Source organism: Equus asinus, chromosome 8 (assembly GCF_041296235.1).
Source record: "Equus asinus isolate D_3611 breed Donkey chromosome 8, EquAss-T2T_v2, whole genome shotgun sequence".
NCBI classification, from domain to species: domain Eukaryota; kingdom Metazoa; phylum Chordata; class Mammalia; order Perissodactyla; family Equidae; genus Equus; species Equus asinus.
Genome location: NC_091797.1, coordinates 78,638,439 through 78,654,355, shown reverse-complemented (window position 1 = coordinate 78,654,355; position 15,917 = coordinate 78,638,439). Strand labels below are relative to the sequence as shown.

The 15,917-nt window shown below is 37.7% G+C and overlaps 1 protein-coding gene across 3 annotated transcripts in view; it reads left to right on the top strand.

Moving 5' to 3' along the window:
* Nucleotides 1–15,917, top strand: part of NAA25 (N-alpha-acetyltransferase 25, NatB auxiliary subunit) — a 65,749-nt gene that overhangs the window by 35,297 nt on the left and 14,535 nt on the right. For all 3 annotated transcript variants that reach the window (XM_014858651.3, XM_014858652.3, XM_070516067.1), the window contains 6 exons: nucleotides 3,968–4,175; nucleotides 5,002–5,091; nucleotides 8,884–9,064; nucleotides 9,772–9,871; nucleotides 14,432–14,583; nucleotides 15,130–15,255. In XM_014858651.3, coding sequence (XP_014714137.1) covers nucleotides 3,968–4,175; nucleotides 5,002–5,091; nucleotides 8,884–9,064; nucleotides 9,772–9,871; nucleotides 14,432–14,583; nucleotides 15,130–15,255 — 857 coding nt within the window. The remainder of the gene's footprint in view (nucleotides 1–3,967; nucleotides 4,176–5,001; nucleotides 5,092–8,883; nucleotides 9,065–9,771; nucleotides 9,872–14,431; nucleotides 14,584–15,129; nucleotides 15,256–15,917) is intronic.

The window sequence follows — 15,917 nt, the reverse complement described above, 5'->3', positions numbered from 1 at the left end:
CTAAGAAACTGGCATTGCTGCATTACTGTTAACTAACCTCTAGGCTTTATTTGGATTTCTGCAGTTTTTCTATTAATGTCTTTTTTCATTCTGGGTTCTAATCAGGGTACCACATTGTAGTCAATTGTCATGTATTGGGAGTTTTTGATATGAATGAACAAATATAAATCAGTTACACACTGAGATGGAGAACCTTATCTTTAGACTTCTCCTCCATAGCAACATGTATTGGGTCAGATTTCTCACCCATTGATGGGAACTTTATACCGTGTTCCACATTAAAGGATTTTGGCATTTAGCCCAGAGTATCCTTGGTAAAGGGCAATTGGAGTATTCTACCACTTAGAAGAACAGTGTGCCTAAGGTAGGATAGAGCACCATATAAAGAAATCGTGGCATGTATACTGACTATGACTTTGCTTTACTCGTAAAAAACTCTGTGATTAGTGAAGATTGAAAGTCTTCTTGTCACTGGGCTGCCACCACCTGTTCTTCCAGAAAGCCTTCTGTCATCCCCATGTGGAGTGTATGAAGTGCATTGGGAGCACAGTAGAGATGACTTGAATATTTGTTTGGTGACCATATCTTCAGCCCACCAGGGCTTGACACTTTGGCAGTCTTGAGGCTACACATCTAGGGCAGATGGAACAGTGCATTCTCAAACTGGTAAGTAGCCAGTGGTCTCATTGGATTCTGCAATGACTGTCACTGTTCACTTTGGTTCAGTAAAGCTCTTCTTGGGATGCTGTCCTTACAGGGCTCAGGCCAACCTTTAGAAGTTTCTGGATAAATAGTAACATAGCCAGAAAAGAGGGTTCTGGGTTGTAGGAGGATTTGAAAGCATATGAGAGAGAAATGGTCAAGTGGAAGAGAGAGGTTTGGTCTGGTGAGGACAGAGTACTTCCTTTTTCATATTTGAAAAATGAAAAACTCTCTTGTAGAAGAGAGATGAGAATTGGGACCAGCAAGAAGTTGTTAGAGGGAATTCAGAGTTTGGCTCAGTGAGAAAAAAGATCTTTTTAGTAGTCAGAATTCTCTAAAAATACAGTATGTGAGTTTCATGTTACTGGAGAGATTTAAGCAGAATCTAGAACGATATGGGAGAGATTCATTCAGTAAGTGTTTGTTGCGCATAATAAATGCTGAGCACTAAGACAGGGAATAGTCCATCATGTCTTACAGTGGTTACCGTCTCATAAGTTGAAGCATCGCATGATGGGGCTGCATTAGAGGAACACTTACATTGCCTTCAGCTGAGATGCGTAAAGGTTTGTTAATATGAATCTAGTAGCAGCAGCTCTACTTTATTGATATGTTTGAAAATCTTAGGTCATCTCCTGTGACCCCATATAGTGATGATCAATTGAGAGGAACCCTCTAGAAATGCTAGAATACTAGCAGTGATAAGGTAGTCATTGTTCTGTGAGACAAAGGATTTAAAGCTGTTGCAGTGAGTCTTGTAGTCCTTTGTAAGTTTTTCATTGGGAAGGGGTAATTTTGCTGCCACAACTTTTTAAGTGTAGGATGACTTCAGTAGCTAAAAATCCTGCCACTCAGCTGTGTGTTTGTCAGAGGACTGCATACTGTCCAAGTGAGGTTCAAGCTGAGAACTTTGTCCTAGTGAATTAGGAGCCAAATCTTTTAAAAATGGGACTAACCCCTAAAAGTGGGCCGTTGAATCCAGTTGTCCTGGAGTGGCTCACCCAGGATGATGTTTTTATCTTTTGTTTCCTTTGCCTTGGGGTTTTAAGCTAAACAATAAAGTGATTCCAGTTTTCAAAGGGGGTTTTTTGCATAACAGTAGAACTGTACAGACTAGAATAAAGAATGAATGTGTTGTTTCATGACAACTTGTTTGGAAGATTCTTCTTTAGCTTTCACTAAAGAAGGCATTAATAATAAGCATAACTAATATAAAAAATGGCTTACAAGAATGAAAGAGCTGGCAGTTGAAACTATATAGGCATTTAATCACAAACATGAAGACTAGTGCTATAGTTTCTTTGTTACCAATGTGATTTGATTGCAATAATTAAAATTCATACAATTGTAGACGAATTGAAGCAAAATCATTACAGTTGTGAAACTGCACGATGAGTGGGATTTTATTGTAATTTAGTTTTTATTTGTATCAAAAAATTGCATGTATAAATTTGAAAAAGTCAGCTAATACTACAAGGCTTACATTGAAAGACAATAGCAGCTTTTGCCATCCTTACCCCTCCTTCTGGCTCTCTACTGGCAAATCACTTTCATCTCTTACCTGTTTCTTCTGTTATTTACCTCCATATTTCTAAATTAGAGGCTGGTATAGCTGTTTGTTTATTTTTACAGTTATAGTCTTCATCTATTGGTGTCCTACTGTGGAAGGTGATCATTTCGTTTATAACATCCCACTTCTCCCCTTACATACTCCGCCCCCGCCCCCCGTATACTTCAGTCATTATTCAGTATTTCTGTTTTTATGGCTGTAAGTATTCACAGCTGAGCCACTTCGTATATGGGGATTACCTTTCTTGCACAGCTTTCTTTCTTGGAGTTAATATGTTTCTGTTCGATTCATCCCCATCAGTCTGACAAAACCATAAAGATACAAGACTCCTCTTACTGTAGTCTAAAAGATGAGGTGATAGATCTGTTCCGTTCTCCCCCAAACCTCCCCTCACTCCTCACCTCAGAAATACTTTTCACAGGGCCTGTTTGCCACTGTCTCTATCTGGGCACTTAGACATTTGGCTGGTAGCATTCTGGGGTCTGGTTGGGAGGAGGAGGAGGTGGGTTGGGGCTCTCCTCACTGAATAAGCAAAGCTTTACTTTATTCCCATTTCCAGCTATGCCTGCTGTCCCTGAATCTACAGTGTCTCTGGTTCAGCTTCTGGTAGGAAAACTCCAGGCTTCTGCTGGATTTAGGAAGTCTGTCTGTGAACTTGGGGAGAGGTCTAACTTCCTTGACAGAATTTAGCAAATTCTCCTGTTTCAGTACCATTAGCACTTTATCCTTCAGAGATACCTGGTGCCCTTCTGAGTCTTCCAAGGTCCCGTTGCTGGAATAGGCTTGCTGCTTATTGGTATCCTCCTCGTTGCAGACTGTTAGATTTCAGCTTTCTTGGCCCCAACACAATACTTTGGTTATTACTTAGCACCTGTCCTTTTACTTTTTCTCTTTTGAAATCTTGTTCATGGTTTTTATTTGCTGTCATCTCTTCACATGCTCTTAATCCTTGGGGGTTGATTTCTTTTTTGTTGTTTATTGTCATTTTATTAGGATTTTGGAAATGAGTGAAAATAAGCCTGTTTTGAATAAATGTGGGACTGGAACTGGGGTTTTTTTGAATTCTTGCCAAATTTAAAGAACTAAAAACATTTTAATGCAAGATATTATCGTTAGGAGAAACTGGGTAAAGGGTACATGGGATCTCTGTGTTATTTCTTAGAATTGCATGTGAATCCACGATTATCTCAAAATGAAAACTTTAATTGAAAAAGCAGTTTAAGGCCACTGACGTGACATAACCATTCCTTTCAATGTGTAATGTTTCCTTAAAGAATTTATTTGTATATCAGTATAATTGTAGGTTAGTTGGGTTGGTTTGTAATCTGCTCTTTTCTACAGTCTTCCTGATTAAACTTTTTCATTGCTACATTATAAATTATGTTGAGGGGTTATAATTTATGAAACATTTTCACAATTCTTAGTCTTTTAGTGTGTATAATACATGGTATTGACAAAATACTTTTGGCCAGCAATGAATGAGTGTGCCAGTTTCACTGGAGTTTCACCAGCATTGTGTGCTGTTAGATATTTTTTTGTTTTAGCAATTTTAGCCAATAGAAAATGGTATACTAAAGGGGTTTTAATTTGCATTTTTTCTTGATGTCTTTTTCTAGACCATTTCAATATTTGTTGTGGCCTACTAAAGACTAGTTCTGTTTTGAGACCATTACTCCTTTTTTTCTCACTTTGCAGTTTATTAATCAGTTGCTTGGAGTTGTTCCTTTGTCGACACCGACAGAAGATAAGCTGGCACTGCCTGCTGACATCAGAGCTCTGCAGCAGCATTTATGTGTGGTGCAGCTGACAAGGTTGCTTGGCTTGTACCACACTATGGATAAAAATCAGAAACTGAGTGTGGTTAGAGAACTGATGTTAAGGTACCAGCATGGACTGGAATTTGGTGAGCAACCTTTCAAAATGTGCAGTAGTTCCCTGATCTGCTAGGGCTCAGAAGTCACTTTTTTATTACTCATAGCATGCTGTTTTAATGAGTTCAGCAAAGAGAATATTTTGTCAAGTGGGACAAATAATAAAAAGTGCCAGGTAATAAAATGCAAAGCCTTTCTTAAGCTTAGAGTTTTCAATAATTATAATTGGCTTCCAGTTGTCCATATTCTTGCTGATCTGGGAGCTGACTCTTTATCATATTGGGGCGCATGTGAATTGCAGAGAATTTGTGATAATGGTTACATTTTCTGCTTATAGGCCATAATATTCTTAATATATAGTCTATGTAAGTGCACAAAAGGAATGTGGTACATTGTAAACTAAATATTTAGTTTAGAAGTAGATGATCTTCAGATTGCTAGATATATGTGATAAAATATAAATTGTCTGACTAGATGATATCAATATTTCTCTTAACTTTATTCTAAAATATTAGGTGAAGTAATGAGCATAGTATTGCTTTAGTTATACATGGTCCTTGACTTCTTTTCTTCACCTAAAACCTTCTTCCAAATCTTGCTGCTCTCCCTTTGGGACCATTTCAGATGTCACCTCTGTTCTGGAACCCCTCCTTCTGCTCCAGCAGAGTGTGGTCTCACTTTCTTTTGAATCCTTTGATTCATGGCTTATATTTTTCTTCTGGTGTTTACCCCATTCTTCTCATTTTCTTTTCCTCTTTTCTCTTCTCCCTCCTGTCACTTTCCTGCTTTAAAAAACTCCTTTGGGGCAGTAACAGTTGAATAAATGTTAAAATATAGATATGATTTTTTTCCCTATAGGGAAATCCTGTTTGAAAACCGAATTGCAATTTTCAGACTATTACTGTCTCCTTGCTGTCCATGTGCTCATTGATATATGGAGGGAAACAGGTAAGGAGCAGTGACTTCCATTTAACTTTACTCTTTGTTTTTATTGGTTATAGATCCTTAGACGAATCACATAACCCAAGAATTTGATCTATGCTTTTAGGTTTTTCTTCCTTGTGCTTCTCCAGGGTGCTTCTGGAAGAACAAGGCTCCAAGTAGCCCTCTCCCTGTAATCAGGATAATCTTAAATAAGTGGATATCTGTTCTGCTTTTAAATGTTTCTTAATAGTGAGTAATGACTGTAAACACCTATTACAAAGTTATAGTAATTAAATACGGAGAAACTGATTGAGAGATAGATGTGTAGGACCATGGAGCAGAAGAGCTCTTTATACTCACTTAAAAAATTTATATACAGAAAAATGCACTCTATTTGGAATATAGTTCTGATTAGCTCTTTTAAGACAAAAATATAATACATGGTAAAGAAAGCCTTGTGAGTCATTGAGCAAGAGAAGGATGATTCAGCAAATGGTATTGAGATTGCCTTTTCTTTAGGGCTCACCCGCTCACATTTTCTCTGATTAGCAGTTTTTGGGAAAAAATAACTTTAGGTACTTATTGCATATTATTCATAAAAATGAACTACAGAAGAAACAAAGGGCTGGGGAGACAGTGGTGTGCAAGATAGACACAACCTCTACCCTCACGGATCGTTTTACGGAGCGTTCAGTTTTGAAACTATCATCCTCATGCTTAAAATCCTTTAGAGGTGCCCTATTTTCCTGAGGGTAAAGGTCAACCTTTTTAGGATAGTTTACAGTGCTCTTTCTAATCCAGCTTCTCACTACATCTCCAGATTCTTACGTACTCATAGCCCTGAATCTACTTTTTTTTTTTTTGCTACTATCGTTGAACATCATGTTGCCTGTCTTTGAAATAACTTTCTTACCTCCTCCATCAGACTTTTATTCAATCAGTGTCTCTGACAAACCTGTCTTGATTTCACCCCTTCCTCATTGCAGATTTTATGTCCCTTCCTAACTTTTGTAGGACATTGTGTATACCCATGTGATAGTACTTGTTACACTGTATTGTAACAGATAGGGGTGAAATCCTTTTTCTCAGAGTATTTGCTCTCTTGAGCCCCAGATTTATGAGGTTGCATAGGACTGTAAAAGTCAACTTAATGTAAAACCATTAACTAACTCACTACTTGGTAACTTGGTCCCTACACAAATACCCTTTCCCACCTATCACTAGAATCCATTCTTGCCCATGGTGACGATGGTTTGCTGGTCTCTTGTTTTTTGAGCAAGATATATGACAATGTAATAATAGTAACAACTAACATTTGTTGATCATCAGGCACCCAAAAGTGCTTTACACGAATTAGCTCATTTAGCCTCATAACAATAGATAAAGAAGTTGTTCAAAATCATACAGTGCAAATACATAGGAAATTGCAGATTTCCTTAATTATAGTTAAGATGTAAGATTTCTTGAAAGTGATGTTGAAGTGCTCCAATCATAGGCATGGGCACTGTTCAAGGTGTGTCTGGCAAAAGTTAGAAATCTGTACAAAATTGGTGAGGATGTTGAAAGAGACTGATTCGAATGTGAAAGGATTAAGAAGAGTGCTTTAAGAAATTGATGATGCTCTCAAATACTTCTGCAAAAAGGCATTTCTTTATGATTATGCTGCAAAAGTAAAATGGGGAGTGAAGGATGTCATTTATTTCCCTTCAGTTTTACTGAGATATGATTGACATAATACGTTATACTAGTTTAAGGTAAATAACCTAATGATTTGATACATGTGTATATTGTGAAATGATTTCCACAATAAGTTTAGTTAACATCCTTCACCTCAAATAGTTAGAATTTTTTTCCTTGTGATGAGAACTAAGTCTACTCTTAACAACTTTCAAATATACAATACAGTATTGTTAACTATAATCACCATGCTGTACATTACATCCCCAGAACTTATTTATCTTCTATCATTTTTTTGTATTACAAAATTTAGTTAGAAAATTTAGTCTCCGAAAAAACCTCATCAACCCTTGATGCTTTTTTGATTTGGTGAAGAATTTGCATAGAGTTGTAGTTATATCCTAAATTTTGCAAAATAAAATAATAAATGTCTTCATAATATTTGGTTTAATAGTTCAGGAAGAAGTGTAAATTAAACTTTCTTTTTGCTATTTACTTTGAAATTTTGTTTCCATTTTAAAGAAATGTTTAAGATTTTATTTTCTGTTACTAGTTATCCTTGAATAACTAGGACTTCTTAAAATTATCTATTTTCTCTAATTGTCCAGCTCTCTTCTACTCAATTCTAAGACTCTTGAGGCCAAGAACCACCTGTGACTCTTATCTCTGGGTCTTATATCTAGTGTTGCTTCAGAATTTAGGTAGAGTTTAGAGTGTTGAATTAAATAAATTACAATTGTGAGGACCAGGTAGCAACATGGGAAAACACCTAAAAGTGAAAGAGCAGACCACAAAATTGGGTCTATGCTCTGATTACTACTGTGTAAAAGTAATTATAGTTCCAAAGGAATACATGAAAATCATAAGGTAGTTTGAGCAGATTATGGGTAGTTTGCATGCTTTGGGTAGGATTTATGCATGATATTTAAAGTCCCACTTTTTGGTTATATCTTGTTTCTTTTCTCTTGGAAAAATCATGTAGATTATAATTTTAAAAGCTCAGTGTGTGGAGCTTTTATTTTAGCTGTTTTTTCTGACTGTAAAAGTAGCTTGTAAAATTTTGGAAAACAGTTTATTTATTGATTGTTTGATGGATTGATTGCTGAGGAAGGTTCACCTTGAGCTAACTAACATCTGTGCCAGTCTTCCTCTATTTTGTATGTGGGTCACCACCACAGCATGGCGCTGACAAGTGGTATATGTCTGCGCCTGAGAACCATACCTGGGCTGCCGAAGCAAAGCATGCCAAACTTAGCTGCCAGGCCAAGGGTACAGCCCAGAAAACAGTTTATTTTAATCTCACTTTTCCAGCTTCCAAAAGGCACTGTAACATCTTTATATGTTTTCTACTCTCTTTCTCTGCGTGTTTTGTAGACTTGAAACCAACTCTTCACACACACACAATTTGAATTCTGTGTGTGTGTTTTATTGAATATTATTGCATAAGTGTTTTCCCTTGTTAAAAACTCTTCATTAATGTCAAGTGGTTGTAGGATGTTTCCATGTGTGGGTTTTACTAATACAATGAATATTTTTGTATATAAAGCTTTGTCTGCATTTCATATTATTTTCTTCAGATAGATTCATAAAAGGGAAGTTACTTAATCTTTAAGACTATTGAAGCATGTATCCTTTTGAATTTTGTTAGGCCAAAAAGTGTATCATTTTAGTTTGATTGTTAATGAGCAGTTTTTTTCAAATATTATTTGACATCCTGTTAGTAGAGTTATATATGGAAGAAAAGTGTTGTCTAGAGACAGCATCTGTCTGGGATCTTATGGAGAAAATCCTGTACTGGGAATGTTGGTGGACTCCAGTTCTCCTTCAAAATCCATCTCTTAGAATTGAGGATTCTGTGAGATTCTGTGAATTCCCTCCATAAGACCTAGCAGCTTAAAGCTTCCATGGTTTTCATATGCATATTTTAAGAACTGAAGTAACTACTGAGGGACTGCCTATTCAGGGAAATTCCTTATTTTGCTTACAGGTGTGTATCTAAAATTTGTTCTCTGCCACCTAAACTCATTCTTGGAATACTTGAGGAAGGTGATGATATCAGTAAGGTTTTGGGTTTTGTTTTTGAGAAACCTCCATTTGCTGTCAAGATCTGTGGATAATGCTGTTATATTTTGGTTCTAGGTGACGAGACTGCTGTCTGGCAGGCCCTGACTTTGCTGGAAGAGGGATTAACACACAGCCCTTCCAATGCTCAATTCAAATTGCTGCTTGTTCGAATCTACTGTATGCTAGGGGCATTTGAACCAGTGGTGGATCTGTACTCCAGCCTTGACGCTAAGCATATCCAGCATGACACCATTGGGTTGGTAGTATATACTCTGAATAATGAGCAGCCAGCTACACCGGTGTGGGGGTCCTTATACATGGAATTCTAGCTTTTTGATTTTAGCAGTAAAGTTGTTCCTGGGATTAAGTTTTTTAGAGTAAATAATCACCTATTTTATACCCACTGCAAAGCAGAAAGAGTTTTATGTCTCCCAGCATTTTGTGGTAATTTTTAACTTTGTACAATTTAGAAATGGTAGGAAAGTTTTCCCCAGAGACAGCAAACAGCTGTATGCTGTGAACCCTTTTTCTTAGCACACACATTGTTTGGAAGCCTTTATTTCTGCCTTGCAGTTGAGTTTGACACATGTACTTTATTTGTTGACCTCAGAGATCCTTTGAATTTGTATTTTGACTCTTCTTTGTGATGAATCAAGGCTATTTTCTCTATCCCCTCTAGAGCTGTTTTAGGAAGACAGCCTTTTGTTCTCCTATAACTTGTGTTCCATTGATCATCTGGGTGTAAGAAAGCATGGCATAGAACTTCCACAAAACTCAGTTAACTTTGCTCTCTCGCTCTCTTTTTTTTTAATCTGATTCTGTGAATTAGATTATTTCTATGGCAGGGTGTTTGAACTTTTTCAATATGTCTAGCTATTTCTCTGCCATAGTAGTTTGAAGTGTGGTATTTGGTACTAGAGGTGGGTAAGTATAACATGTTTTTTTTCTTTCCTTCCAACCTAGTTATCTTTTGACCCGATACGCTGGATCCCTAGGTCAGTATGCTGCTGCATCCCAATCCTGTAACTTTGCACTCAGGTTTTTCCACTCCAACCAGAAAGATGTAAGTGAAAAAGAAATTTTTTTAAATATGGTCTTGCCTGCTGAATGCACACAATTCAGAGAGCGTCTTCCCTTGTGTCACAAGTGCACGTGCTGAGGTGCACCATGCTCTCCTTGCAAGTGTCCGCAGGCCATAGCTTGCTGGCCAAGGCTCTCAGGTAGAGGGAAAGAGTTGTCTGTGGTTGTTAGAATGGGAGTGTTTAATACAATCCATGCAAAGGTGCATTTAAAACTGAGTATTGATAGGAAGTGTTATGCCTCTTAGATCTGTCTTTTAATCTCTGAGAGACTTTTTCCAAGGGTATCAGAAGTAGCCCATAAGAGTTTATAACCTTGGATGCCGTATAAGAGTCTGTGGTAGCAGCTGCTCTCTGTTACTTTTATTTATTTCTAAAGTTTGTAACCACTGTGCTCTTTGCCAAAAGCGAGTACACTTATATTTTCTTAGGATTATAAAATTGACCAATTGGAGGACATTTCAAGAAACTTAGGTCAATAGTATGTTTTTTAAAGTAGCAATAAATAAGGTAGAGCTTCTGTGTGCCATAATGAAAGGATGGGATTTGCACCATATTTTTCACTGCAAGCAGACTTGGTCTTCACTTGTCAGTTAAGCAGTTTTTGTGGGAAAACTGTATGGTTTCTCCTCAGTCAACCAGCTATGCAAAACCTCTCAGAAACATGGAGAGAAGGCATGTCTCGGGGATGGTCACTGCCTACTTGGTTCTCGTGCTTGTAAGACCCATCACCTGCAATTTGGCCATGCCAGATATCTGCCCAGAGCTTTCCATTTTCGTGATCTAACAGCAACTAAGGAACTTGGCAAGGAAGGTGGTTTCTGGGCTTCTTGGCAAACACTCATGAGGATTTTCAAAAAAAATTCTTTTATAACTATAACAGCTATGGCTAATCCGTCTGCCATCTAATTCTTTAGGGATGTATTAAATAGAAGGTAGGGCAGAAGCATTTCTGAACACTGGAATATAGGTTTGTTGTCTTCAGCTTGTGATAATTATGTTTTGACAAGCTTCAGGGCATGGCCTGGAGGTCTGGTGCAGTAAGGGATGGTGAGCTGTGCATCTCTCAGTTGCCTTTTAAGCCCTATACTCCTTCCCGATATAGCTCCCCTCCCCGACAGTGATTGTTCTATCTGTTCAGACCCTATTTCGTGCCGTAGGTCCTGATCAGGGAAAGAGGGAAGTAGGCATTAGCCTTTGAACATATCGCTCAGAAAGTGCTGGCCTGGCTTAGAGGTCAGAAGGGCATCTCTAGGACCTTGGGTGTTTAAAATCTAGCGTGAGTGGGCAGTTGAGTTATAAATCTGTCAGTTTTCACTGTGTGTTCAAGTATCTGTGCTTGTCCTTCTCTTTTCAAGAAGTTTCACTAACTCAGAAGAAAAGAAAAGCGTTCCTCAAATCTCATTATTCTGGTTCTCATTTCTGTATTTCTAAGGAAGAGATTAAAGAAACGTTTGATTTACCGAAGAATCCTTTTCAAAGTTTTGTTTCTGAAATAGCTTTGAGGTGGGAATGGAGGGGTAAATAAGTGATTAATCTAAGCCTGGTGGCTGGTTTTACTCCAGTTTTTAATTATCCAGCATTCTACAAGAACCATATTCCTGATTCAGTCAATAAAGTCGCATTATTTTATACTAATAAAAATTAAGCTTTAACTTTTTTCCACAGATACTATGTCTGAAGAGTTGTTTTGAAAACAAAACACACATGCATACAAAGCAAAATAAAACAACCCAAAGTATTGTAATAGAGAAAGGAGATCCCTAGGAGCGATTTGAGAGGGGCTCTTGTCCTCAGTGGCTTTTTGTATCTTTGATGTTTTCTGATGGTTGTGTGTGGCAAGAGTGACTAAATGTAGTTTATCCGAATGTATGTGATGCTGAACCTGATAAAATTAAAGCATTTTGTTGATCTGGGACTAGGACTTTTCTGCTTGTAATACCACTAGCTAAGAAGACAGAGCTTATTTAATCATGTTAAAGTAGATAATCTTTGGGGGGTCCTGGAGGCAAAAGCAAAACACAACGCAGCAAGGAAAACACACCTTAAACCTTAATGCCTGGCCTGAGTCCCAGAACAGGAAAATGAAGACTGTGGTGTGGAGTGTTTCCTATAGGAATGTGAGGCTGAGAAGGATCACAGTTCTAGTGTTGTACTGTATGTCTTAAGCCTTCTGATAGTGCTGGAAACATCTCTCTGGACACCGAAAGCTCTGTGCTCTACGTCTGTTATTCCTGGTAGTTTTGGGATTCCCAGATGGTTTCTCCTTGAGGGACTGATGTATTTCAGTTCCCACCTAGGTCTTTGCAAGAACACTTTTATTTTTTAAATGGAAAATCTGGTGTTCTGCTTTGTAAGGCTTTGTGCTATGGGATTGAAAGTTATATTTTTAAGGTCTACATAGGAATTTTCTTTCTGGAAAGGTCATTGTCTGCTGTCATCTTACTTTGAAATAGATTTTTACAATACAAGAATTAGAGCTAGATTTTCATGTCTCCAAAAGTTACTTAAAAAAATAATTTCCTTTTAAAAGTGTCTATTTTAGGTATTCATGAAGATCGTTATTCAGGGATTTGATGTCCATGTATTTTGCTAATTTTTACAGTGACCAGGGTTCATTTCAGGAATCCATATGGGATCTAAATAGCCTCATCGGTGCGTAAATGAGTAGAAATGGTTACGGACAACATTCTCTGATATTCAGAAGTCTTTAAAGTGCCTGTGGCTTCCAGTTTTGCCTGCAGTTCCAATAAGGGGTTGTTTCTTCAAATCGTTGTACTTTCTTAGCCTTTGTCCTGTTGGTAGCTGCCAAGCCCTTTTCTAGCTCTGCAGTGCTCCTTTACTGCAGCATTAAAGGGGGACTATCTTAAAAAGAGAAGCCAGAGAACTACCGTTACCTTCTGAGTTTGTTAAAAGACCACATTCCCTCTTTGTTGCCCCTTATTTTTCTCTTTTAAAAGCTGTTGCCTTTTTTCTAAAGTGGTGTTCCATGGATCAGTAGAAATTAAAACTGCCCCTATACGCGGTAAGGCTGGGTTCTTTCCTTTAATCATAGCAGGATTTGGAACTATAATTGATCAGTTTAATTGGAATCACCAAATCATGTTTTATCCTGATTAATTGCTGGATCATATGTTCCTAAGCAGCTGGTTTTTTCAAGCTGTAAGTTCCTATTGCAAGGGCTGATGGTATACCTTGCTGTTTTCCAAGCTAAGAGGCCATCGGATAGGCATACGTGTTCAGGGTATCCTGGCCTCTTCCTGATGGGGCTTATCACTGTCCTTTAATCAAGCTAGAAGGTACACTTGAGCTTTTTCAGATAGTCCTTCTTTAAACCTGCAGGATCACAAGTAATCTTTTTAATTTTCTTGTGTCCGTCCGTCTTTAATTTCTCCAGATACTGCAGGCAAACAGCTCGCCGAGGTGTCCCATGGGGGTTTAAAAGCCGCATCGAATGCAGTTGAATTAGCGCCCGTGGCGCAATCCCACGGCCTGAAATGAACCCTGCGAGGCTGTATATCAGAGGGTACGTTGTTGACTATTGGCCTATTTTACTACTGGGCGAATTATTTGGTCATAATGGAAATGGGGGCAGAGCTGACTGAGGCTGTGCAAAAAGACTGGCTTTTCTAGAAAGGATCTTTGGGGCAGACATCAGCTTTGAGCTTAACACTTTCTTTGGCCCAAAAAGGTGCCCTCCTGACTTCTGGTCCTGATGGCATAGGCCCACACCCGTGAAATGTTCTTCCCTGAGATTTTCTTCTATTGTGCCAGAATTTCTGTTTAGAATTCTTTACCTTGCCTCTGTTCACAATGTTTCATCTGCATATATGTATTAATCTAAAATTAAAGCACATGCGGTGAGAGTTCCCTTCACTTACTTGTTTATGGAATTTTCCAGCAGAGGTCTTATGTAGTTTGGATGGACAATCTTGAAGTCTTTCTGTCCTCAGAATGGATTAGGATATGAATTTTTATAGGTCTTTTGTTTGTTGTCTTACTTCTATCCGATGTAATGCACATATGCCCTATGTTTGTGATATGGTATTCAGAAATAAAACCAAGGAGCAGCCTGTCTTTTTTTCTGGAGTAGGATTTTTATTTGGGGTGGTGGTGGGGTGGTTATATTATTGGTGGGTTTGGAACCTTTGTACAAAACACAGTTTATCTTAAATGCAGAAAAACATGGAGTAATATCCCTTCCATAATGGCACTAACCAAACATTTGACTGATGTGGTATAAAGAAACCTTCAGTCCTGTTGAATTGAAAGACATAACTGCTCAGAGAAAGTCTGTGCAGTGGTAGCAGCAGCTGGGTGTCATAATTAGTAATATCAGTAAAGAAGACATTTGACTCTGGAATAGGAAAGAGAAAAATATAATTTCTGAAAGCTGATATTCTACTTGATGACCAAGACCTTTAAAGATTAGTTTCAGCATCTTACTTAATTTTAGTTTGAGTGTTTTGTTTTGGCTGGCAAAGTTTGCCTTCTTTGCGTGACCTGTGAAATATTTATACCGAGGTGGTGTCTTTCCTTCCCAGACCTCAGAATATATTATTCAAGCTTACAAATATGGTGCATTTGAGAAGATTCCAGAGTTTATCGCTTTTAGGAACAGGCTGAATAATTCTCTTCATTTTGCACAAGTCCGTACTGAACGGATGTTGTTAGACCTTCTACTTGAAGCAAATATGTAAGTATTACATCAGAGCTAAAAGGTAACTAAGAGATTAGATTGGATGCTGAGAGCCATTACTGGGCTCATGGGTGACATTAGCAGGCTTATGCTAAGGAAAAATGGAAAACAAAGAAAAAGTAGGGGGATGGGGAAGAAAGGGGAAAGAACCTGGTGCATGTCATGGGCAATGATAGAGTACTTCCAGCACCATCTAAGGTTCCATGTAGAAGCCAGCTAGACCATGGTCATCACCCTGGTCCACGTGGTGTTTGCAGGGTTCTCCTTCCCCTGCACACATGGGATTTCAGGAATTAGTGCTGATCTACTTTCTTTTGTTTGAGCTTCCAGATGCCTTTCTCTTGCTGTGTAGCAGGCCAGCATGATCTGTGTGTGGTTCCATTTCACCTTATATGAGCCTTTACTTCTTAGTAGTAAATCCTTCCTTCCTTCCTCCCCTCCTCTTTCCCTTCCTTCTTTTTAGTAAAGCAAAGTCCTGGCTAATATGTTTTCATTGCTGTTTTACTATTGAAATAATACATAAATAAATTTTCTATATCACAGATCAACCAGCTTAGCAGAAAGTATAAAGTCAATGAATCTTCGGCCAGAAGAAGATGACATTCCATGGGAAGCCTTGCGAGACAACAGGGACTTAAATGTTTTCTTCAGCTGGGATCCAAAAGACAGGTAATTAGAATTTAACTTAAAGCAATTTATTTTTAAAGAATTAGGATGAATCTAAGAATCTAAAAAAAAAATCTCTTTTTTTACACAAATATAATAACATGTTTGTTGTAAGGGCTAGAAAATATAGGTAAACCAAGGGAAGAAAATCAATCTCACCCCTATGTTGAGATTACTGGCTAATCTAAAAGTTAGATCCTCCTTCACAGTATACATGTAAACAGATTCCAGATGCGTTAAAGATTATATGCTAAAACTCCTTAGAAATTATAGAAGAAATATAAAAAATATTTTTAAATGGTTTCTTAGCATTACATCAAATCTAGAAACAAAGAATTTGACCTCTGTAAATATTAGCTTTCTATATAGAAGTAAATTTAACAAGTTCTAAAGATATGTGGTAAATTATTTCATGTATATTAATGTCCTCCATATGTAGAGAGAACTCTTAATAAATCAAGAAGATAACTAGAAAACAAACTGGGCAAAGGGCTTAACAGGAAGTTCAAAGAAATGGACCTTACAAGCAGTGAAGAGTTTTTTTTAACCTGTCAGACAAAGATAAAAAAGATTAATACTTGTGCTCAACAAGATTGTGGGGAAAATGGTTGTTGTGCATTTACATGGGGGTAAAACTATATAACCTTCCTATAGGAAACTAGTGA